The 26703-nt window shown below is 45.5% G+C and overlaps 1 protein-coding gene across 2 annotated transcripts in view; it reads left to right on the top strand.

Annotated features, from left to right (window-relative positions):
- Positions 1–26052, top strand: part of pcbp4 (poly(rC) binding protein 4) — a 101526-nt gene extending 75474 nt beyond the window's left edge. For both annotated transcript variants that reach the window (XM_066671765.1, XM_066671764.1), the window contains 5 exons: positions 5714–5755; positions 6308–6386; positions 9728–9780; positions 19132–19301; positions 23226–26052. In XM_066671765.1, the coding sequence (XP_066527862.1) occupies positions 5714–5755; positions 6308–6386; positions 9728–9780; positions 19132–19301; positions 23226–23583 (702 nt within the window). In that variant the 3' untranslated portion in view covers positions 23584–26052. The remainder of the gene's footprint in view (positions 1–5713; positions 5756–6307; positions 6387–9727; positions 9781–19131; positions 19302–23225) is intronic.
- Positions 26053–26703: the final 651 nt, after the last annotated feature.

Here is a 26703-nt window from a genome sequence, read left to right on the forward strand (position 1 = left end):
CGTCTAAAAGCCTCACGTAACTCACGTATGCCGTATAAAGAGTGACTGCATGATGTCGTTCTGTGAACAATATCGGAATATTGGGATTATCACGATCTGAATTTTTAAAACGATACGATACTGCGGAGCCCTAATCAGGATTAACACTGGAGTATCGGTCAAGCCCTAGAGCTGCCTCTGTACATGGAGTAAAGCCCTCACCCTCCCGTCCTGCTTCTCGCCGCATGTTGTAAGCAGAATATCTCTGGAGCCAAAGAGAAATGCAGCATAGAGAAGCTTTTGTCTGCATTTCTCTTTGAATCAGCGCATGACTCTCGCACCCCTCCTGGCTCCTCTGCTCATTAGCGTACTGCGCGTTACTAATTTAATTAAAGTCCTTGAGAATGATGTGTTTAGTGGTGTGTATTGCAGGTCGGCCTGTTTTCTCAGGCTCCTCTCCTTCCCCTCGTGGCCACACGTTGAGTTCTCTCCTATTCTTTTTGGTGTTGGCTCAGAACTTGTTGCATCTTTTCATGTGCTTTGATTTCGTTCATGAAAAATGAAAACAGGTCACGCTCAATTTTTATCGCGTTGGATTCTGATTTCGGCTTTCTCTTACATTGTGGGTAAAAAGGCGGAGGACGAGTGCATGCTGGGAAATATCACGCAATAGGAGCTCATGAGGGGCCTGAGGTGTCGGTGGAAGTGTGAGAGAGTAGTGACCTTAAAATTACAGCTACAAAATGATTGTGATGCTCCACTAATGTGTAATAGAGAGAATAGAGCCTCTGTTGTTGCTACTTCAGACTTGGCACTGCAGAAACTGCACTATGTAATGTTTGGAATGGGGTAGGAAACAGTGTATCTCCATTCTCCGTGATTGAGAAGGGGGCAGACTCGCCTCAGGTCGTATCTTATTCTTCATCGGAGGAGATAAATAAGGGCCATTGTACATATCACTGGTGTCATGGGATAGCGTGTGTGTGTGTGTGTGTGTGTGTGACAGCTAATGGAGGGGGTGATACAGGCCTTACTGATAAAAATCAGCCTTTCCACAGTTAGCAGCTTAGTGCTGAAACTTTTGCACACGGCACAAAGTGAACTGGACCCTCACTTTCTTATCAGACTACAGCTAAAACAGGGGAGGCATTTGACCTAACACAACTTAAGACACACACACACACACACACAAGGTGGGCAGACTCTTCTGGCAGCCCCCCGAAATGAGTTGAGATAAGTGCTGCCTGGAAAGAACCTGGGGACTGTCAGCATCACAGCGGCTCTCGCTAATGAAGGAAGCGCTTGAGTGCGTCGTGTGTGTGTGTGTGTGTGTGTGTGTGTGTGTGTGTGCGTGTGTGAGTGGATTACACTGTGTTAAGTGCTTGGCTAAGGCGATTAATGCTTTTACACTTTATTTACGAAGACATGGCGTTTGCGAGAGGAGGAGGAAGAGGGAGAGATAAATAATGACAGTAAATAAATGAAGCTCCGCTCTGATGAAGATAAGAATATGAACGGAGGAATAAACGAAGGGGCAGATGGAGGGAGGAATACCTGAATGGGTGGGTGAAAAGATGGTTGGATGAATTGATGGATGAATGGATGAATGTGGGGATAGAATGAAGCCTCAATGAATTGAATGAATGAATAAATGGATGATTGATGGACAGATGGATGGATTGAAGCTTCAGTGAATGAATGAATTAATTAATGGGGAAGTAATGAATGACTAAGTGAAGGACTGGCGCCCCCTCCAGGGTGTGTTCCTGCCTTGCGCCCAGTGATTCCGGGTAGACTCTGGACCCACCGCGACCCTGAACTGGATAAGGGTTACAGATAATGAATGAATGAATGAACAACTGAACAAACCAATGAATGAATGGGGAAGTAATGAATGAATACATGAACAAATACATGAATTAATTCCATTCCTATAGAGCTTCCCTAGACACCCAGTGTAATGTCTCTCTCTCTCTCTCTGTCACACACACACACACACACACACCAAAACTCTTCCCTCTGAGGGGAATGTTTTCATTATTATTCACAAAAGAGTCTCTTTTTCTGCTCTGAATTAAAACGTCCGCCTTAAAATCCGAGGACGCACTTCGTCATTAACTGAAGCAGCGAGGAAAGAAAGCCGTCTTCCTCTAAGACGTGGCTTGTAATTTGTACGTCACACACTCTCTCACACTCTCTCTCTCTCTCTCTCTCTCTCTCTCTCTCTCTCTCTCTCTCTCTCTCTCTCTCTCTCTCTATCTCTCTCGCCCACACTTCTGCCCTGTTTCTTTTTTCCTCTCCCTCCTGCTGTCTTCCTTCATCTCTTTCCCACTCTCTCTCTTCCTCTCTCTCTCCCCTTTCTCTCTCTATCTGTCTCTCTCTCTTCCTCTCTGTCTCTCTATCTGTCTCTCTCTTCCTCTGTCTCTCACCCACACTTCTGCCCTGTTTCTTTTTTCCTCTCTCTCCTGCTGTCTTCCTTCATCTCTCTTTCCTTCTCTCTCTCTCTCTCTCTTTCCTGCTCTCTCTTCCTTTCTCTCTCTCTCACCCACACCTATGGCCTGTTTCTTTTTTCCTCCCCCTCCTGCTGTCTTCCTTCATCTCTCTCTCCCCTTTCTCTCTCTCCCTTCCTCTCTCTCTCGCCCTCTCTCTCGCTCTTCCTCTCTCTCCCTCTCTCTCTTCCTCATTCCCTCTCTCTTTCTCTCTCTCTTCCCTTCCTCTCTCTCTCTCGCCCACACTTGTGCCCTGTTTCTTTTTTCCTCTCCCTTCTGCTGTCTTCCTTCATCTCTCTTTCCCGCTGTCTATTTCCTACCCCTCTTCCCACTCTCTCCTTCTGTCTTTCCCATTTCACTCTCTCTCTCTTGCTGTGTTTTCTGCTATGCTTCCCACTCTCACTCTTAATCCTCTCTTCTTTCCTTTCTAATCTCTTTCTTTCTTTCTCTCCTTCCCTCATTCATTTCTTTTGTACCTGTTTTCTCTCCCTCATTCTCCTTCCCACTCTCTTGTTCTCTTTTCACTTCCTCTCTCCCTCTCTTCACTTTCCATTCTCTCTCTCCTAATCTCTTATTCCCTCTCTCTTCTTTCCTGCTATCCATTATAATATCTTTCCATCTCTCTTTTCCTTCTATTCTGTCACTCTTTTGCTTTCGCTCATGTCTCTTCCTTCTCTCTCTCTCTCTCTCTCTCTGCAGTGTGTGTTTAAACTTTTAAACAGTCTTATACAACAGCGCCTGTGGGAATAGCGTAGTGCTCCCTTCAGCCGCTTCGTCTGCTCGCTGAGCCCCAGATTCTCTTTGATGCCGAGGCCCCGATCTCAGAGAGTTCTTCGATTGGAAAGCGAGGCTCCTGAGAGCGACAGTGGCGTCTGGGATGATCCCAACTGGGCGCCACAGAACCTGGTCAGGTTCTAGAGCGGGTTTCGTCTTCCACTGATGTTTGTGGACAGGGGTCGAAGAGCAGGAACTGCTCTGATCTGTCTGCATTCACATCACCACATCACACAACTCAGATCGTTCACTCAGATCAGACGCTCGGATCCATACTCATGTTTGTACATGACCCAGAGTGTGACACGTGCAGGTTTCATTATCGTCAAAGCCCCCACTGAAACCGGATGATGAGTACAACACTGTAAAATAAATAAACAAATGAAATAGCAAACAAATAAATAATAAACACAGCACAGATGTCTGGGATTAACTGAATCTGGAGAAGAAGAAAATACAACCAAACCTCAGCCGTTCCACAACTGAAAGCAAGACTCCTAAAGCTAATGGAAGCCGTAATAAAAGCCAGTAAAATGGTAGAAGCAATAAATAGAAATAATGGCGTATTATATTTGTTTGTTGAGACTTCTCTGTAACTTGTTAAATATATGTTTTTTGTTGTCTTCAATTTTATTTTTCCTTGACCCCAACAATTTAAAAAACTGTGGGCCAGGTTTATGCTTAAGGTACTTTATGTTTCTTTGCTCTTCGCCTAAATAAATCCAGTTTAATAAACCAGAGGAGGGCCCTGAAGCCAAGGGACATTTTTACTGAAGATAACGTTGCGTGTTAGTGACCTCAGTATCATCCACAACAAACAAAACCACCGTGGTGTGAGGGTAATATTTGGCATGGTGATATTTCTGACTGGGCGACACTGTGGAGCAGCAGGTGGTGTCTCTGTCACAGCTCCAGGGTCCAAGTGACTGTCTGTGAGGAGTGTGGTGTGTTGTCTCTGTGTCTGCGTGGGTTTCCTCCAGGCAACTGTCTATGAGGAGTGTGGTGTGTTCTCCCTGTGTCTGCGTGGGTTTTCTCCAGGTGACTGTCTGTGAGGAGTGTGGTGTGTTCTCCCTGTGTCTGCGTGGGTTTTCTCCGGGTGACTGTCTGTGAGGAGTGTGGTGTGTTCTTTCTGTGTCTGCGTGGGTTTCCTTCAGGTGACTGTCTGTGAGGAGTGTGGTGTGTTCTCTCTGTGTCTGCGTGGGTTTCCTTCAGGTGACTGTCTGTGTGGAGTGTGGTGTGTTCTCTCTGTGTCTGCGTGGGTTTCCTTCAGGTGACTGTCTGTGTGGAGTGTGGTGTGTTCTCTCTGTGTCTGCGTGGGTTTCCTCCGGGTGACTGTCTATGAGGAGTGTGGTGTGTTCTCTCTGTGTCCGCGTGGGTTTCCTTCAGGTGACTGTCTGTGTGGAGTGTGGTGTGTTCTCTCTGTGTCTGCGTGGGTTTCCTTCAGGTGACTGTCTGTGTGGAGTGTGGTGTGTTCTCTCTGTGTCTGCGTGGGTTTCCTCCGGGTGACTGTCTGTGAGGAGTGTGGTGTGTTCTCTCTGTGTCTGCGTGGGTTTCCTCCGGGTGACTGTCTGTGAGGAGTGTGGTGTGTTTTCTCTGTGTCTGTGTGGGTTTCCTCCAGGTGACTGTCTGTGAGGAGTGTGGTGTGTTCTCTCTGTGTCTGTGTGGGTTTCCTCCAGGTGACTGTCTGTGAGGAGTGTGGTGTGTTCTCTCTGTGTCTACGTGGGTTTCCTTCAGGTGACTGTCTGTGAGGAGTGTGGTGTGTTCTCCCTGTGTCTGTATGGGTTTCCTCCAGGTGACTGTCTGTGAGGAGTGTGGTGTGTTCTCCCTGTGTCTGCGTGGGTTTCCTCTGTGTGCTCCGGTTTCCTCCCACGCTCCAAAAACACACATTGGTAGGTGGATTGGCAACTCAAAATGTCATCCAGGGTGTGTTCCTGCCTAGCACCCAGTGATTCCAGGTAGGCTCTGGACTCACCGCGACCCTGAACTGAATAAGCGGTTACAGACAATGAATGATTGAATGAATGAATGAATAGTTCTGATAGCTGTGTATCCTGTTAAAACACTGTGGGGTCAAAACTGACCCCAAAGAAAACCAATGTGCACAGGATGGACTTCAGGTTCAGTTTAAAGTATGTTAACAGTTTCCTCATTATATTATTTATTCCTATCATTAAATTTATAGCAAAAATACACATTTATCTTTAAAACATTGACCACAAATAGAACAGCAGAGTTAAATATACACTGCATCTGACAGAGGACCCCCTCTGAAGCGGGCTGGGTCCCTCGGTGTATTCAGGCTGTTGGCACATCTGGATAGACAGGATCAGGTGTGTGTTTTCACAGAGCTCAGACAGAGTCCGATCTGTGGCAGGAGTGTGTTCTGCTTCAGTCCTGTGATGAGAACACAGACCAATGCCCTGTAATACTCTCAAAATAACATCTGCCTGTGTGCCGTCTCTGTTTTTCAGGCGTACACCGTACAGAACCAATATGGCATTCCACATTCAGAGGTAAGATCCGTGAAGAAGAACAACAACTCACGTCCTCACACCTCATCCTCACACCGACACAGCTCACAGATCCACGCTGCAGATCCGACTATGTATCTTCATACTCTACAAACCCTGCCTCGGGGATCTGTGGCACCTGTCAAAGGCATTTTGATTTAAAAAGCTTATTTAAAAGTAAATTTACCAAAAATAAAAATAAAAAATGCACATTTCCCAAAAAATTCCCCCAATAAGTAGCTTCTCAGATCTTTCAAATCTGTTGGAAATCTTACAAACAAAACACTGTAAATAATGGTAAATGTGAAGGAGGTCTGCAGCCTCTGGTCCACTGCAGGGCCCGGTGTCGGTAATAGCATACGACAGCAGGACACCGATACGGGAACACTGGGCCCTGCAGTGGAAAATAGGCCTAGGACTGTTTAGAGTTGTTCTAAATGTTTTGTGGCTACTTTATCATTCAGCGAGGAATTGGAGAAAGTGATAAATGTCTCCAAACTTCTGAGTGAAAACCAAGCAATCATACATCTCTCTCTCTCTCTCTCTCTCTCTCAGTTGGCCAAGCTGCACCAGTTGTCCATGCAACAAGGACTTGCACCGATTGCCCAGCCAGCAGCTACCCCTGTCCTGCCCGGTATGTTCCCCAGGGCTTTCTGCCTTTTCCCTCAAATGTCAGTCCAGCAATTTTTCACCATTTCTGAGATAAACAAAGCCATACACAGAGGGCGATTTGAAATGTTCCACTGTAGAGAAACTTGACGGGAACCTAAGGTCACTATCTCTACTGAGATATAGCCTGTACAGACCAGAATGACCAGTGATAACGGTAAAACAAGCATCAGTTAACATCTATATATTATCTATAATATATAGATATATAAATATATCTACTATATATTTGGGACTATTTTGACTCTTTATCCTCTGCATGTGTCTCTCCGGTGTGAATTAGTTGTGTAAACCATTTCAGAAAGTCTGGACACCGTGTCTCACAAAGCGTACAGGGTGCTGTTTGTATGTAATATATTTCCATGGACATTTTAGAGAGATTAAAGGAGGCATATTTCGAAAACAATGCTTTGTTCAGTGCATGTTCAGTTTAATGTGGGCATCTGGAATCCACCAACCCACACACTGTGAAACAAGACCACCCATTCAGTTTTTCTATGAGCTGCCTGAGTCTGAAAACACGGGATAAAACAAGTCGTTCTGATTCTGATTCACTTCTGACGTCAAGTGCATAGACCTAAGAATGGCCCGCCCCCTCGTCTGAGTCTGTCCAATCACAGCGCTGGACCCGCTTTTATGTGAGAGCACAAAGATGAGGTTAAACTCAGCAAAACAGACACAACAAGCGCGGAGAAATAAGAGCACTGAGTAAAAACGGAGAAGAAAGAGAACAGAGAGAAAGCTTCTGCTCCTCGCTCTTCACTGCTGTGCGCTCGGGGTCGGGGTGAACAGTGAGCGGCTCATTATTGTTTAAACGGAAAAGGTGCGTTCTGAACAGGGCTGTTTACACAGGGGTTGAACACTGCTGTGGGGCTCGTGGGGTTTCTTTACTGTTACATCACTCTGAAGGAACTTTTTTTTAAACCAATTTTCAGAATTCCTTCAGAGTTTGTCTGGATGCCAGAGTGTGCTTTAAAGCGTGAGCTTCATCTTTAAACTGCTTTTTTATTCGTTATTTGCCAGGACACTGGTACAGGCAGTGGTCAAAGGCAAGCGTCACAATCCCTTCTCTGTGACGTTGACTGGAACAGTCACTCTGTGGCTTTTTTTAATGGTGTGAAATCTAATGGAGCTTCTTCGTGACCCTCACATAACAATGTCACGGCTGCCAGGACCATCAGAAGACGTCTTAGACTGAAGCTCTTGGACGCGTGAATGTAGATCAAATGGACCTCCTGACAGCGTCTAGCTAATGCACCTGGACTCAGTTGAGCATATGGTGGGCGTAGATTAGACCCGGGCCAAATAGGGCCAGCCCTCGTGGGGATTTCACAGTAAGCACCAGGAGCTTTTCGAGTCCAATTTCCAGCGGAGCCAAAGAACGGGATCTTCTCGCCCTCCCAAGACCCTCAGACGTGGGATATTACCCCCCGCCCCCTCACCACTCCAAGACATCTCTCTCCTCGTCTAGCGAACCTGTGTTTGTTTAGAAACAGGCTTTTTTTTCCCCAAGCAAAGCTCTTTTATAGTCAACCAACTGTTAAGCATTATGGTAAATAAGCACTTTGGCTTAGAGCAGAAGAGAAAGGCGGGGGGCCTCTGAGCCATTTCCGTGCACCGAAAAAATGAGCACAATAGCAGCCTCCTCTTGCCGGAGCTGGAAGAGCATATCCCTCTCATGATATGGCTGGGGAATTCGATTATGTTGGAGGTAAAAAGCTCATCTGTCTAGGCAATGTTTCAGTCTATTAAAAAGGGCTCCTGACGGGCAAGACTGGAGCTCCAGCTCATGCCTTGGGCTTCGAGAGCATGTCCGGCAGCTATTGTTAAATGCCAAACGATAGCATCCAGGTGGCTGGAGCAGATAGCACAGTCAGGGATGAAAAAAAGAAAGGTCGGTGTTGGACAGTGCTGCCAAAAGATAACGAACTCCAGAGAAGCCCTTCATTGAGTGTAAAACTAACTTGGTGATGCTCAACTCAGGATGGACTCCAGTCCCGGCTCTGGGCCTGAGACTGATACAGGGATGGCGTCTTAAGAAGTAGGGTGTGATGACAATTACAGCAGCATATGCCACACAATGACATCACATTTAAAACATCGTATAAATACAAAAAAAATAAAACCACTTTGAACCAACACTCATTTATGAGACAGTGATTTAGGGGGCACTTTAAAACAAACAAACAATACCATATCATAGATATTTTGAGCATTAAAGCATTGGACCAGACTTCCCCCGAAAAACACGTGTACAGTGGAACCTCTACCTACGAACTTGATCCGTTCCGTGACCCGGTTCGTAAGTGGAAAAGTTTGTTTCTCGAGTCAATTTTCCCCATTTAAAATAATGGAAAAGCAATTAATGTGTTCCAGCCCCCACCCCGAAAGTCTCCCTTTTTGCACTGATATATGTTTACAACACTCTCAAATTAGTAAAAAAAAATACATGTAGCGTTACTAAAAATAAAAGAGAAACACAGTGGAAACAGAAATAAAAAAGAAATAATAAAGTTGTAAGTGGTTACACATCGCTACCTTGAAGACGTGACGACTGGCTGGAGGAGTAACACAGGGTTAGCTCGGGTTCGTTTCTAGAGTTGTGGTTCGTTGGTGGAGGCAAAAAATATTCAAATGTCCGGTTCGTATCTTGGAAAGTTCGTTAGTAGAGGTTCCACGGTATTATACATTTTGGATTTTATTATTCAATAACAGAAAAACTGTGAATGTCCTTTATATTATATTTCTTTTCTTATGTCCTTTGTAAATTTTACGACACTTGTCAAGTGTGTTTTCCCCGAACCTCACACACTGTAGACACTGTAGACACAATCTTGTATTTCATTTTTACGTTAATTTGCCGAAAATACATTAGAATTAAATACTATGCCTTATTTTTTAGCAGTTGAACTTAGACGGTGTTTTTATTTGCTTAATCACTTCACACCAAAGAGTGCTAACATTTGTACGCCGTCCTGATTCCAGAGATTTCATCCCACTACACAGTGGGATGAAAAAATAGCGGGAAATATTCCTCACCAGCCTCCATCTTAAACCCTTCTTCAAATGTTGTGCTCCATTCAGTGGCAAACTCCTCCACCACAGTCAGGCACAAGCTCAAAGGACTGGCATCCGTCAAGTTCCTGTAGGGGATTTTAAACCTCCCCCCGTCTAGACTGAGGAGCGAGCGATTAACATGAGGGGGAAACCATTTTGGAATCATAGTATTTATTTATTTTTTTTTTTTTTATGGAAGATCTCCTGGGCTTCATTAACTCCATCCCTCCTTTCTCTTTCTCTCCGAAGGAATGGACTCCAATTCCCAGACGGCGTCCCAGGAGCTCCTCATTCCAAATGACGTAAGTCCCCGATTGTAAAACCCTTCTTCCTGCTGAAAGTAGGGCTTTTATGGCTGAATTTTTACGACTCACTCAGTCACACTCGAGCGATGAGGCGGTCCTCACTTTGAAAGGGCTACAGAAACCTCTCTTTCGTTTTCTTGTGATGTAAAGGGTGAGGTGAAGGTGTTTGAATGAATGGAGCCCCGAAGAGTACATTTCTAGATGATATTTGAGGTCTTTTAACGTTCTTGAAATATATCAAACTCAGCAAATGGTGCATTAAAATATCAGCTGAACACATGAGCGAAATTTACACTGGGAACATTTAAATGTACTCTGTGAATATTGTAATTGTGAATTTACTCCATCATCTGAACACAGCAGCTGTCCTTCACACTGTGTGAACATTTCATGAGGAAGGAACCAATAGAAATGCTCTAAAATTACTTGGAATTAAACCTTACACAGACTTCCTTTGAAATTTAAGGAAGGATTTATCTTCCCATGTGAAGTTACTCTAGTGGATGTGTTAGCGCCCCCTGTTGTCTGATTATTTCCTGTATGCTGTGAATGTTTGTTAATACCTGCCCATTGCTCCTCTCTGCTATTCACTGTAATGCTACCTGCGCCAAATACATGACTTTTCCACCTCTTTATAATGTTGTGGCCAGTTTGAGCAGTGGACCATTAGCTGCTTCAGAGTGGCTCACTGCCGTGGAAAAGCTACGTATAATAGTCTGTATTAGCCTAGAGCTAATGAACCCTAACCCTGGACTAGCACAAACCTAACTAAGGCTAAGACTAGCTAAGCCTCGCTAAGCTAAGTCCTCGTCTGTGGTTGGGAAACAGGACGACAGAATGGGAACGAGACGCCTAATTCATACACGAGTGTGTTTGGCTGTGCCTCTGTCTGCGTTCTTGACCCCAGCACTTTTCAAATTAAAGCTACACCCCCTTTTGCTCCTGTGGGGGAAACAAAAAGTGTATGTTACTTAAAGTATGTTACTTTGGAGCCACTCATTTGTACCAAATCACTACAAATATGTCATTTAAATGATATTAAGTTACACTTAAAATACACTAAAGCATAGTGGTCTTATTATTTTTAACACTCCTCTTACACAGTTGACGTTTATTTCTTTAAACACAATAAATTATGTGAAAATGACATATAAAATATAAAATAAAAATAGTTTTTAATAAACAGAAATGAACAGACCGTGTCAAAATAGTCACTAATAAAATGACAAAATATAGCATTACACATAATAATGCTTCATACATTCGAAGTTTATGAATAGTACACTCAGTATATATTAATTATTTAATAATTTATTTATTTTTATTTATCGTTACACTTATATAGTGCCTTTCTAGATACCCAAGGACGCTTTACAATCAACACCGCTCAGAACGGCATTCCATTCCACGCTCAATACACACACACACACAAACACACACACTGGCGACAAGCAGCAGCCAAGCACGCACAGCATACTCTCAACCAGGAACGACGTCTACCTGGAGGACTGCATCGGTTTCACCCGGAAAAGAGCACCAATCCATATCTGGGCTCACACACATTCACTCATACACAGGACAGTTATCACAGTTCACCTACCCTCCATGTGTTTGGACTGTGGGAGGAAACTGGACTCCCTGGAACACCCACGCAGATTTAATTTGATCCCTGGAGGAAACCCACACAGACACAGGGAGAACACACCACACTCCTCACAGACAGTCACCCGGAGGAAACCCACGCAGACACAGAGAGAACACACCACACTCCTCACAGACAGTCACCCGGAGGAAACCCACACAGACACAGGGAGAACACACCACACTCCTCACAGACAGTCACCCAGAGGAAACCCACACAGACACAGGGAGAACACACCACACTCCTCACAGACAGTCACCCGGAGGAAACCCACGCAGACACAGGGAGAACACACCACACTCCTCACAGACAGTCACCCGGAGGAAACCCACGCAGACACAGGGAGAACACACCACACTCCTCACAGACAGTCACCCGGAGGAAACCCACACAGACACAGCGAGAACACACCACACTCCTCACAGACAGTCACCCGGAGGAAACCCACGCAGACACAGGGAGAACACACCACACTCTTCACAGACAGTCACCCGGAGGAAACCCACACGGACACAGAGAGAACACACCACACTCTTCACAGACAGACACCCGGAGGAAACCCACGCAGACACAGGGAGAACACACCACACTCCTCACAGGTAGTCACCCGGAGGAAACCCACGCAGACACAGGGAGAACACACCACACTCCTCACAGGCAGTCACCCGGAGGAAACCCACGCAGACACAGGGAGAACACACCACACTCCTCACAGACAGTTACCCGGAGGAAACCCACGCAGACACAGGGAGAACACACCACACTCCTCACAGACAGTCACCTGGAGGAAACCCACGCAGACACAGGGAGAACACACGACACTCCTCACAGGCAGTCACCCGGAGGAAACACACGCAGACACAGGGAGAACACACCACACTCCTCACAGGCAGTCACCCGGAGGAAACCCACGCAGACACAGGGAGAACACACCACACTCCTCACAGACAGTTACCCGGAGGAAACCCACGCAGACACAGGGAGAACACACCACACTCCTCATAGACAGTTACCCAGAGGAAACCCATGCAGATACAGGGAGAACACACCACACTCCTCACAGACAGTCACCCGGAGGAAACCCACGCAGACATAGGGAGAACACACCACACTCCTCACAGGCAGTCACCCGGAGGAAACCCACGCAGACACAGGGAGAACACACCACACTCCTCACAGACAGTTACCCGGAGGAAACCCACGCAGACACAGGGAGAACACACCACACTCCTCATAGACAGTTACCCAGAGGAAACCCATGCAGATACAGGGAGAACACACCACACTCCTCACAGACAGTCACCCGGAGGAAACCTACGCAGACACAGAGAGAACACACCACACTCTTCACAGACAGTCACCCGGAGGAAACCCACACGGACACAGAGAGAACACACCACACTCTTCACAGACAGACACCCGGAGGAAACCCACGCAGACACAGGGAGAACACACCACACTCCTCACAGACAGTTACCCGGAGGAAACCCACGCAGACACAGGGAGAACACACCACACTCCTCACAGACAGTTACCCAGAGGAAACCCATGCAGACACAGGGAGAACACACCACACTCCTCACAGACAGTTACCCAGAGGAAACCCATGCAGACACAGGGAGAACACACCACACTCCTCACAGACAGTTACCCGGAGGAAACCCACGCAGACACAGAGAGAACACACCACACTCTTCACAGACAGACACCCGGAGGAAACCCACGCAGACACAGAGAGAACACACCACACTCCTCACAGACAGTCACCCGGAGGAAACCCACAGTGACTTGAACCCAAGATCCCAGCGCTGGGATGTGAACGTGTTCACTATGAAGCCACTGTGCCTCTTGGTGTTATTAAATATAATTTCATATAATAAAAAAAATGTATTAGTAGTGATTTAGTGCACATTGGTGGTTTAAAATAACAATTTAACTACACTTGTTTTTCCACAAAGCTGTACACTTAGTAGATGATGTGTATGTAAATCAACAAAAGCTGTAATTTGAACAGGAGCAGGAGCAAACACCTGTGCACAAATGTAGTTCAGGACATGTTTAAACAGCGTAGTTTAGATGCGAACGCTGCAGAGGGGAACAAACCAAAGACACACAAGTCCTACAGGCACTAAACCTAGTGGCTGTACGTTAAATACATTAACACTGGAGGGTCCTTTGACGTACAGCAGTGGGTTTGTTGATGAGGAGGATTTCGGAGCTTAACAATTCATAATAAAACCGAGAACTCATAAAAGCACAGTAAGGCCCTGATAGGCCTCAGAGCACGTTCTTCTTGCAGCTTTCCATACTTCTTTGTTCATAACCTAGATTCGTGAAAGCATCAAAACAAACACCCATCCATCCGTCCATCCATCCATCCCTCTGTCTCTGTGTGCCCGTCTCGCTGCCTGGTTCCCCCTCGGAGGAGTGTCAGAAGGCTCTGTTCAATCCTGTCATGGTGGCTGACGTACTCCCTGCTCCTCTGCTGTCAAAACAGAGCAGTAAATAAAGCAACCCTGGAGCCTTTCATCCAGGCCCCCAGCTCACAATGCGGCAGCCCGCCACTCTGGAGGATTGCTCGGCGTTCCTGTCATGCCTCCAGACTGGGGCTCCCCCCCTGCCCTTCTGTCCCGCTGAGATCACTGGATTAATCCACTGGCGTTGAGCCCAGCATAAGGCTCTGACCGTGCTCGCCGGGCCCATGAGCCACAGCGGAGGACTGCATGCCTTGTTTTTTTTTTTTTAAAGGCCTAGTGCTCGGACAGCGAGGAGAATGCTTGGGGCGTGTTGGGTTTTTACTAGTTGCTATGTTTTGTAGAAGAGTTGTTTGGAGTCGATGAGACAATTGAACAAGCGTTTTACCTTCTTTTAAACCAGACAATCTAGTTTCAGCGGTTCTGTGGATTCAGTCATGCATTTGGACTCAGCACTTCCCGCCTCGCTCCGTGGTGGACTCAGGATTAAGCCGACGCATTAAACATGCTTATACTTTGTTTTCGGGGGCGTGTGCTTGGACAGCAAGGCAGTGCTGGGCTTTTATTAGTGGTGATGCATGGGTAGAAGTGTTGTTGAGACAAATACACAAGTGCATCTCTCTGCTTTTGGACTAGACTTGTAATATAAGCTCCAGGTTGTTGTTGTTTTTGATTTTATTCATTCATTCATCATTCATTATCTGTAAACGCTTTTCCAGTTCAGGGTCGCGGTGGGTCCAGAGCCTACTTGGAATCATTGGGCGCAAGGCGGGAACACACCCTGGAGGGGGCGCCAGTCCTTCACAGGGCAAAACAGACACACACACACATTCACTCACACACTCACACCTACGCACAATCTCCAATCCACCTACCAACGTGTTTTTGGAGCGTGGGAGGAAACCGGAGCACCCGGAGGAAACTCACGCAGACACAGGGAGAACACACCACACTCCTCACAGACAGTCACCCGGAGGAAACCCACACAGCCACAGAGAGAACACACCACACTCTTCACAGACAGTCACCCGGAGGAAACCCACACAGACACAGGGAGAACACATCACACTCCTCACAGACATTTTTTTATCACCACTTTTAAACCGTACTAAGCCCTCACTCACACATACTTTTGAATACACTTTTATCCCCAAGAACAGAACAAATCCATCACAGTCTTCTGCAGCTTTTTCCTGATGGAGCTCAGAACGAATGCAGCGCCCAATAAACTCTTCACTCGCTGTTTTCACACTGCTTCATTTTTAGGTTGTTTCTTGTTGAATATAATGACATTTGTCTTTTTAATACGACACAACAGTCACCATAAAATGACCAAAGAGTGGGAGAGTGTTTGAACTGTGAATTACAATTAGACGTTTCACAAATACACTTTAAAACTCATTTACACCCCTCATAATAACAGGACGCTTATAGAGGGTTAAAATATAAGCCATACCTCTTTCAGACATCATAAATACATGAATCAGAAAAGTGGATATGCCCGTTAATACTCCAAGTATGGGAGGATTGCCCGGCTTTGGCACTTTCCATACATCTAAATCAGCTATGGATGATTTTTATAAAGAAAAGAAACAATACAAATCTTTGCTAAGTATGAACTGGAATCCCTTCAGGGTCCTCCGAGGCTCTGCTTGACTCATCACTCTTTAATATTCATGACTTCAAGGCACGATCATACCAACAATTCATGAATATATGGATATCTTGGCAGTGGAAGTCATGTGAAATTAAATCTACCTAATGCATTTGTTATGAAATAACGCTACATTAATAAACATCTGCAAATATGTGGACGGCATCAAAGGAAATCTATATCTCTCTACAAAACCAGGGCGAGCTGCAACACATCCACATTCACACGGCCACAGAAAAAGACTATAAGCAGGGAACTAACGTGGCATTTATTATTGAAATGCCCTTGCAGCACAGTGATTCCACAGCTAGGCGACATCAAACAGACATCAAACGGCTGGCAGACTAAGTTGTTTATCACTCGCAATCAGGTCTCTCTCTCTAGAGGAGCTGCTTCTCCACGGCAGCCCACCCCTCTAAGTCTTCGGGAACATGTTGCAATTAGATTGGGATCAGACCCGGTGCTAGAGAACACAGAGGCAGAGACAAGTTGTCAGGTCTATAAGTCTGATGGCTACCCAGTGAGGTGGCTCCGAGAGAGAGAGAGAGAGAGAGGCAGCCAGGAGTGGAGAGTGGCCTCATCTTCACCAAGCCATGATTTCCTTCAGCTCCCTGCCTTTTTTTGAATTACAAAATGCAGCGGGGATTCAACCGAACATGGACCCTCTGCTACTTCAGGACTGGGGGGGATTTATCTTGGAACATATTTGTTTCTTCGGGGGAAAATGAACAGCTTTGAAACAGTGACGTCAAGGAAGTTACGCAGCCACGTGTTCGGCCGTGTGTATCGTCTTGTAACCCTTACATTGCTGGTGCTGTAAGTCGGTAATTCAGTTAAATCCAGTTCGGTTTTCACCGCTGTCCAAAGGAAAACACGTATCTCCGTGTTTGTGGATGTTTATTTACTACATCATCTGAACACAGCAGCTGTGTGTAAATCACATGACGAATGGACCAATAGAAACGCTCCAAAATGACTTCCATTGAATGTTATGAAGGGTTTTTTTTTTCCCTTCCCCTGTAAAGTTACTTTTCTTTGGACGGTGATGAAATATGAAAATGGCTGCTGTGTATCATTGTGTTAAGGATGGATGGATAATTTAGAGCTTCAGCGCTTCATAAAGGCAGGTGAGTGTTAGGACAGTAAGTGGACGATGTGGAGGGGCTACGCCTGGGTGGCAGCGGGACCTGGCCATCTTCCGCCCGGCACTTAGACACCGACATAATCAGCTGAGCCATTAATAGCCTCAGGCACCAGGGAGAACAGTGTGACAAATCAGGAGCTGCTGCAGCCATATGACTTGTGTGGAAAGGAATGCTCTGTGGGTGAAACACACACACACACACACACACACTTGAATGCTCTCAATGCAAGGGAGGGGAAGCACAAAAAGTGGGAGCCGTCTGTCAGACGAATGCCAAACTGCCAACGCTGCTGCACCAGGGCTTTATCATTGTCCAGCCCTGACACCAGGCCCTAAGGATCAAGGCCTGGTCACACGACCCCCTCCATCACCCAGTAACCAACTCTGCTCTTGGCCACATGTGGAAGCTGAATCTCTAAAACCACAGGCCTTCTATGAATTCGGCCATGGCTCGTTTGGTCTTAGCCATGCACCACAGGCCGGGTCTGAGCTGGTATTATTATCATGTTAATTTTAACGTGGGTTAATGACTGTATTAGAAGGTATTTTGGAAAGTTCTATTTATTAAAGGAACACTGTGTAATATTGTTATCGTAAAATTACAGCTTTAAATTACTGAGATTCTTCACTGAGCTGTAATGAGGAAAACAGAGCCTTCAGCACCGCAGAAACTGCACTATCTAACTCTTTAGAGGAGGGTCAGAAACCACACCCCTATTATCTCCCTATTTATTGCAGTACAGTGCTGTAAAAATAAACAAAATCTTACCCAAACCTTACCTACTGTTCCTTTAAATGTACCTCTTTTTTAGTTTGTTTAGTAATATTTTATTTTTTATATTGGTTTTAAATAAATCTAATAAATCAGCTGCAACAGATACTTGTTTAATTATTACAATATGTGTGTTATAGATTAGAATGGGCTTATTATTACACCGCCATTCTCTTCCGTGTTCTAACACTGGGTCGAAAGCTGTGTTTACTTTGAGTAACTGCATTAAAACAAAAGAATTAAATGCCGTGACGCAACAGCAGTTCCTTCAAATCAAAGCAAATATTACAGGCCAACAGCACAGTAAAGACAGCCTTGCCCTGACAGACCTCTCATGCCTCAGATCAAGGTGATGCCTGGGGATAAAGTGCGAGGGGGGAGGGTCCTGGCCCCGAATATTGAAAATATTCTCCGCGGTGTATGCACTGAGTAATGCGCCACTTGCTGCAGCTCTCTGTGGATGAGTCAGAGTTCACCACCTGTTGAGGGCTCACACCCACCGCCTGGATCCACAGAGCAAACACTGCTTTTAACAAGCGCTCATCACAGAGACAATGGCCCCACCACTGTCGCCTTTCCCTTTCAGGCCCCGATAATGAATAGATGCAGCTCCGCGCACTGAATCAGGCGCTTTAACACAGTGCAGCAGATGTGACTGTAGCACTGAGCTAAATGGAGAAATTATAAATTACATAATTGCTGCGAACGCGCCCTTAATATGCGCTTAGACTCACAAGTTTGATCGTTCGTTTCTGCGCTCCTGGAAACTCGAGTCTGAAAATCAATAGCCACTTAGCGGCACAGATGGAGATGCAGCGTGGTCATCTAGTTTTACACATTTTAAAGGAACAGCAATGGACCACGGATTGGAGAGATTAGGGCGTGTGTTTGACAGGTGGTCTGTTTCACACAATGGGAGCCTGGATTAAAGGATGTACTGAAGCTTTCCCTTTACAACACGCCAAAAACATAAACCTCTAAAGGTCCTAGAGGTTATGCATGAACAAAAACTAGCGGTGTCGATTTAATAAAATTAATTGTGAATAATCACATGTTTATAGTTAATCACAGTTTAATGTCACGAAGAGCCACACAATCAGCTTCATCAGGATGAACTCATCACTGTCAATCACAGTCAGGAACCATGTTCCCAACTGGCCTTATGTTTGTTGGAGGGGAACATCTCCAATACACTGAGCAGGTCCCTTATACCGGTCATTTTGGAACACCGTTCCATTATATTTTTTCCTTTAGATTTCCTGCTGAGAATGTGTGTGAGGGTCTAGAGTGACCTAGAAAACACAGCACACATCAATCCCTGTGTTGAGGAGAAATGAACCGAGACATAAAGCACAAGGCATAGATGCCAAATAGTGATCTGGACATCATTCCCACTAGCTGGTATATTAGCCAAAGTGGCTTATACATGGCTAGGTCTCGTGGAGATCAATGTCCACTTCATACAGGACTCAGATAGAATTAAACAGAGCAGGAGGCTTAGGGAGTCCTCCTTCCTTTTGTGGTGATGTGGTGTGTGTCTGTTAAGTACATGCTGCCAGAACAAAGCAAGCAGCAAAAACAGACTCGAAGCTTCACACTGTGCTATGTGCGGTTCATTTGAACTCGTTCGTTCAGTCTTTTCTTTGGTTCCTTTGTTTGCAGCTGATCGGGTCCATCATCGGCAGACAAGGTACAAAGATCAACGAGATCCGCCAGGTATCCGGGGCTCAGATCAAGATCGGCAGTCAGCTGGACAGCACCAGTGACCGCCACGTCACTATCACCGGGTCTCCCATCAGCATCAACCTGGCCCAGTACCTCATCACATCCTGGTAAGCATCCCTGACCTGGCCACTCTCGTGGAGCTGAGGCGTTTGCTGTTGCCTGTCCTCCACATGCTAATCCAGGATCAATGTCTCATCTTACCCACAATGCCTTAGATAAGGATCCGGTTTTGCAGAGCTGTTTCTAGATCACCACCTCAGGCCATCTGCTCCTCCAGGCCTTCGCCGATCGATAACTCTGGATGCAAAATAGAGCAGGGTCCACAGCCAAGTCAGATGCATTGTGCAACTACAAAGTGTGAAGGGGAGGGGGGGGGGGGTGGGCACAAATAAGCCCCAGCTAGGAATTAATTGGCTGTTATTCAAGCCAGCAGCTTGTTAGAGCTAAAGCAGAGTGTTTGGGCTGCCTCGTAGTCAGGCTCTAACGCTCCCCCTCGAGATCTCAGCAGTCACAATTTGATCAAATGTTGTGTCAAACACGAAAGGCGTACGTCCCCAGCAGCTTCTGAGAGTCTCGGCGTAGTGTTCTGCTGTCAATGAGAGAACAGATTTAATGTGATGATCTAATGAAACTCGGTCCATTCCGTGCCAGAGCCCATCCTCTGCTTACATGTGCCTTTGAGTTACAGCACTATAACGGTGCAAATCAGACACAAATAAATGCCTGACCTAGTGATGGAGTAAGTGTGCACCACTCTGGATACCGAGAGCCAGGTCTGCCGAGGCTGGTATGGTTTTCTAAAGCGATACCTGCGCGTATATCACATTACTTACACATAAACATTTATGTAGTACTCCATCTGGATTTGCATCACAGGGAAATGCTAATGCTATTACTGTAATACTGCAAATGCAATGCAATGGAAGATGAATCAAACAGAGCGCAAAATCCTATGGAGATGAATAGCATTTATTTTGTATTTATCATTATATTAGAATTGTATATGATAAAGAACCAAGGCATCACTGGGAACGTAGAAATACTTACGTTTCTATAGCTGTAAACACACTGCCTTAAAATACCAAGCAACCCACTTGCTCTCAGGTGCTGTGGCTTTATTAATCCAGAGATTATTAATCCTGCTTTGGTGTAGAGTTAAATTCATACAGAGATGCAGTACCAGGCCGATTTGTTCAGTTAAACGCTGCAGTTTATTTTCCCCGAGAAATGATTATTTATTGGAATTATTGAGATATCGTTTGAATCTAAACATCGGCTGAATGCAAATCATTTGAAGGAAGGTGCTACCCGCAGAAATGAGCATCTGTCATTTTATATTGTGGCATTTTACATGAAGTGCAGCCGACAGTTGTCAAATCTTAGCTGTTTTTCCTGAACGTCTGCAGATTATTGAACGCTTATCTCTTCAGCATCGTCCAGTTACGTGTCCTTTGAACAACATTTACCCAAATGGTGCCTGTTTAGTGAGATCTCGCTGGGAGTGAGATTCCTCTTTCTGGAAAATACAGGCGCACTGAGTCACACTCACTGTCCATTCTCTCAGTTCCACTGATTACACAGGAGCACTCTGTAGGTCTACCATCACAGACTGAAGTCCACCTGTTGCTCCACTTTCCCCCTGTTCCTCAGCGCTCAGGACCCCCACAGAGCAGGTGTGATGTGGTGGTGGATCATTCTCAGCGCTGCAGTGACACTGACGTGGTGGTGGTGTGTTAGTGTGTGTTGTGCTGGTGTAGAGTGGATCAGACACAGCAGTGCTGCTGGAGTTTTTAAACCCTGTGTCTACTCTCTGTCCACTCTGTGAGACACTCCTCCCTCGTTGGTCCAGGGAGGAGTCTCAGCTATCCATCATAACACCACCACCACCACGTCAGTGTCACTGCAGCGCTGAGAGCGACACACAATGTTTTTGTCTGGTCTGAATCGCTGGTAAAAATGGACAGTGAGTGTTCTAATGTTATGGCTGATGGGCGTATGCCTGTTATTGAATTACTGCTGTAAGTTGGTGCTTAATGCTGTGCGTCTGCAGCTGTGTCGTCTATGAGTAATAACAGGTGAATGCATTAGAACCCATCTAAAAATAGCCCATGTATTTAGCCTTAATTCTGTATATTTCCATGAATTCACATCCACTGTTGGAGCCGCTGTTATTCCTGAAGACTGTCAGATGTCGGGGTTGTGTTTATTGGGCTCCATTCTGAATCAGCAGCTTCACAGAGAGAGTCATGAATAAAAATGTCTCCATGTCCCAGGTGTGTTCAACAAGCAGACGGGTGCTGCGTGCCGGTGCCTTTCTAATAAGCGCCGTATTATTCTGCTCAAAACGGGCTGTAATCTCCAGCTTCATTCCAAGAGAACCAATGGGCGCCGTGGTTCCGAATGCACAGGATATGGCCAAAAGTTTGTGGACTCTCACGCATCCAATGTTTGTTCTGAAAAGAAGGGCATTGTCCTCAGTGCCTGTAGTGATAGCAGTATACTCAGATTGAACATTGCTGTAAGGATTTGATTGCATTCGGTCATCAGTAAAGACAGATTCTGATGTTTGTGGCTTGTTATGTATCACAAATGCCACTCCAACTCACAGGATGGTGGTGAATTACACCAGTCTGACGCGCTACATTACCCTTTAGGACACTTGGCATTGGTCATCATGACACTGAAGGACATTAGCAAGGAGATGAAGGATGTAGTCAGGAGCCTCCAGTCTTCTTCAAAATTTCTGCATTGCTTTGTAATTACACCACGAAAACACTAGGGCTGAACCTCAAATATCTTCCTCCACCATATGTAGTGCACAGTGTAGGTCACACAATGATGGTTTCTGCACTCAGTGTATTAAATGGCAGAAAATAAAACCATGTTCAGTGGGCTTTAAGCTTCAGCACTCCCTCTCTGGGTGCAGTAGCATTAGCTTTATAATCTGTGAAGTACACTATGTAGGGAGTAGGGTGCTATTTGGGACAGAGTGTAGTTTGTATGCGATGCCAGGAAAGAAATACAAAGCTGGCACCTTTTTCCGTCTCTGGTCCCCCGCTCCTGACACTCCTGACGTCTCACACCATGAATTTTCTCTGTAGTTTGGTGAAAAGAAGTCCTTGACTCGGTCTACGTTCGTACAAAATTGGACCAGTCACGGTTGTTGCGTTCTTACCTTTCTGAGGAGGTGCGTGTCAGGTGTGGCGTAAACTGGGCTTTAAAGTAGCTGAGTTAACCAAATATAACGAATGTCCACAAACTTTTGGACATATAAAGTATAAACACAGTTTGGCTGCAGTTTTGAATCGATTCCATCGGGCTCTTTCATCTCAATGTATTTCCTCATGTCTCTGAGCTGCAGTCCACCAACGTCGCGCCCAATTGGCGTCGCTATCAAAGAGCACATCCTTCAGCGGGGCCTTGCAGAGCATTGCATCAGAACCTTCTGCATATTGAACACACCCACAATGTTTCATAATGTCCACTGACCTCAGAGTCACAAGGTCAGTGTGTGCCCAGCAGCATCAGTGTGGTAGTGCATATGTTCACCTGCATTTGCAATGGACTCCGCATTGCCAAATGCATCTGTTCCTTCTCTCTGTGCCACCGAGTTTTTGCAGGTTCAGGATAAATATCCTAATGAATTTAAAACCATTTTTGTTTCTTTTCCCCAAGCCCCTACCCGAGCCATCACCCCAAATTAAACAGCACCTCCCCCATGAGTGCCAAGGTCCCCCCTCAAATAATCTGTTGCAACCTCCAGCAAAACACACCTCTCTTATGATTTGTTCTTTTTGTTCTGTTTCCTTTTTCTTTTGTTTGTTTGTTTTGGTTGTTGTTGTTTTCATTTTTTCTCTCTCTCTCTCTCTTTCTCTCTCTCTCTCTCTCGATTTCTTTCTTTAACATGTCTTTTATTTAACCTTCTAACCCTTCTCCATCCGTGTCCCCTTCCCTCCACCCTCCTTCCCGACACCTCTCCTTCCTCTTCCCTATTCCTCCTCCTCCCTTCCTTCCTTCCCTTCCTTGTACAGTTTAGAGACCGCCAAATCCACCGCCCAGTCCTCCTCCATGTCGACCCCTGTAGACCTGAACATGAGCTTCACCCAGCCCGCCTCCCCTGCCTCGTCCTCCGCCGCAGCCCTGGCAGCGATGGGCGGTCTGCCCCACGCTCCCATCCTGGGCGCCCCCTATGCCCTCCCCCTCTCCAGCCTCCTGGGAATGAAATCCGTCCCCTTCCTGGCACTCTCCGCCCCTGCCGCCACAGCAGCCGCCGCCGCCGCCGCCGCTGCAGCTGCCCCAGCCCACGGCTCCCTGGCCTCGTACACGGCTAAAATCTCCTCCGCCAACGGCATCAAGAAGCCAGAGCGCCAGAAATTCGCCCCCTACTGACGAAACCTGAGAAAGACCACGTACTTCTGGTTCCCGGGATGAGAACTGGTGAGGAATTCCTTCAGCGGGCGCACCCTCCTGCCCATTGTAGCCATGTAGTCACAAGACACTGGGGTATTTCACTAAGTTAGCTGGGTAACTTAAGCCCAAAGTGAAGCCTGTCCGGTAGGACAAGGGCAAAGGAGCCTTGTGTAATGCGCAGTCTTCATTATTGGGATTAAGCTACCTCACTGACCTGAGAAATCTTTGTGAAATCCACCACGTTTTCTTTCTTTGTTTCCTGTTTTCAACCTCCTTTTGTTTCGTAGCTCGTCTGAAGACACTGTAAGACACTATAATCTGTCTAGATAGTCCTGTTTCTGTTTTACCTGGCTGCAGTAGCCTCAAAAGCCATAGCCTCTACCTAACCCTACATACACCCCTCCCACCCCCAACCCCTTGTTATACTCATCTATCGTCTGCTCTTATTTATTAAACGATTACGATATTCTAATATTCCCGCGGGAGAGTTTCTAAAGTGAGACACTGGTGACTGATGCGAAACATTTATGTATCAGCTTTTATACAACAATGTCTTGTGTATGCTTCTGTATACAACTTTCTCATTTTTTTAAAAATCTTGAAATGATGTATAAAAAAAATGAAAGACATTTTTAAAGAAGACAACAGATTTAAACCTCGCTTCTGTTTTATGTTTTTATGTGGGTTTTTGTCGCATAAGTTATTTATTTTATTTATTACGAGCAAATTTCTTTGCTTTTCTTTTCTTTGTTTATTCGTTTGTTTTTCATAATGACACAGTGGTTTTGGTCACGGTACGAAATGCGCTGACAACACTCAGACGTCCTGATTATTGTTTAACGGAGAAAAGGTGCGGTAGCTCTTGTTATGAATCCTGTGTTTCTAACACTATATGAATGCATCAGCACTGGCCTTTACCACCTGGGGGTCACAGTTTCAAAGGCCTCTTGTTGTCTGAGTGGGCAGGATGATATCCAGTGTCCTCCATCTCTCCTCTGCTCACTGTGCCAGGGTTAGCACAGGGGTCTGTCAGTTGATGTGATAGATCTGGGCAGTTTACATTCTCCTCTGGTGCGTTAAATTGTGTGCAACCATTGTGTTTGAAAAGAGTGGTGGGTTGGTGACACAGCTTGCATTATAAGAGGTTATATGATGGAATACATGGTATCAGAGGATGCATTAAACAAGAGTCTGATTTCATGAACTCGGAAGCAATGCATTAGAAAGTGTTGTAAAACCTTAGATACACATCTGTGCGTTTATAGGGCATTGGGAATACAGGATTCGTAGGGATGCACTGTTTATAAACTAATCAAACACTGACTTTTCTAAAAGTTTGGATTTTTGAAATGTTGAACACAGCTAATCAAGACTAAACATAAAGAACTGTTTTCAAGGAGAATAGCTCCCTCTACTGGTGGCATACAAAGGCTACTATGCATGGTGAGTGACGTTTTGAAAAAACAAAAGCTGCATGTTGACTCGGCGCACACACAACGAAAATACACACACACACACACTAGCAGAAACAAACAGCGAAGCAATACTGGACTAAATCTGTTGTTATACACTCAGTACACTGCAGACGTGAACGTGCGTCAACTGTAGCGACGGTAGCCGTGACTGTTCCCAACCACCAGAGTCCATGACGTAGACCTTTCAGTTCTGTTTTCTGTTCCCTTCTTTTTTATAAATAATATGAATATAATTCACTTATTTTTGTAAAACCAGATGTTATGAATTGAATGTTACCACGACGACTCACCGATTCATACATTGTTTGTTTGTTGTTTTTTTTTTTTTTTTTTTGACGTGTTTAACTCCGACCCTGTGTTTGTGCTTGTTTCGCTTTTGTTTTCTTACGTTAGTCCTTTTCTTTTCACTAACGTCTCACATACTCATTGCATGAATTCAACTTGGCGTCTATGCAAAAAAAAAAAACATCTCTCGATGGTTTGATGAAGTGTCCTGTGCCGCGCTGTCATTGAGAGCCCTTAAAAAAAAAGAAAGAAAGAAAAAAAAAAAAAAAGAAGCAGCAGCAGTGCCGAGTAAGGGCTACTGAGAACAATGAGGCGGAACCACGGGCAAAAAGGGCCACTATGCTCTGAACTTGATGAAAACACATGATATATACTCTATATTTGTTGTATTCTATCCATTTTCTCATTCCAGACCTTACCACGTAACCACCACATACGTATACTGTATAAAAATGCCACAGCGTTACTATATGCCATGCGATATTGCACTTGAACATGATCAATTCCACTATGGCCAAATGAGAATCGAGGGAGAAATGTTCAACTGCTTGACAACCTTCTGCAGAACTGTCTCGTTTTGATTTGCACCTGGATTTTCACCTCGTGCCGAACCCGGCGCACATGATGACTCTTGATTTCGCTCCATTCATCAATGCCATAGAAAAAAAAAATAAAACAATACTGTATTAACTCGATCCTGGTTGTTGTTGTCATTCATTTCTGATTTCTGACAAATCTAACCATGTGTGTGAGAGCGTGAGTGACTGGGTGAGTGTCTGAATGAGTGTCTGAAAGGTGTGCTCACAGGTGTGTGTGTGTGTGTGACTGGGTGACTGTGTGAGTGACTGAATGAGTGTCTGAAAGGTGTGCCCACAGGTGTGTGTGTGTGTGACTGGGTGACTGTGTGAGTGACTGAATGAGTGTCTGAAAGGTGTGCCCACAGGTGTGTGTGTGTGTGAAATTTTCCACAGGTTTGAGTGTGTGAGTGACCGGGTGAATGTGCAAAACACTTCCCAGGTGTTCCTACCCTCCTCCAAAAATTACACAGTGCAGTTTCTGCAGTGCTGAGCCCAGAGCAGCAGTGACAGAGCCTCTATTTCCGCTACTACAGCTCAGTGGAGTGTCACAATTATTTTGAAGCTGTGATTTTACGGTAAAATAAAACAACCTAGTGTTACTTTAACCACAGAAACACTTTACACAAGTGATGAAATAACAGATGTCAAAGTCTGGGTTGTTAACTGACACCTTCTCCTATTTTATTAAGCGACTCAAACATTCTCCAAACTCTTAGCGTTCATTCTTAGCCTCCTCAGTCTTTCCTCTCTGTGGACAGGAA

The sequence above is a fragment of the Hoplias malabaricus genome, chromosome 5 (assembly GCF_029633855.1).
Source record: "Hoplias malabaricus isolate fHopMal1 chromosome 5, fHopMal1.hap1, whole genome shotgun sequence".
Taxonomy (NCBI): domain Eukaryota; kingdom Metazoa; phylum Chordata; class Actinopteri; order Characiformes; family Erythrinidae; genus Hoplias; species Hoplias malabaricus.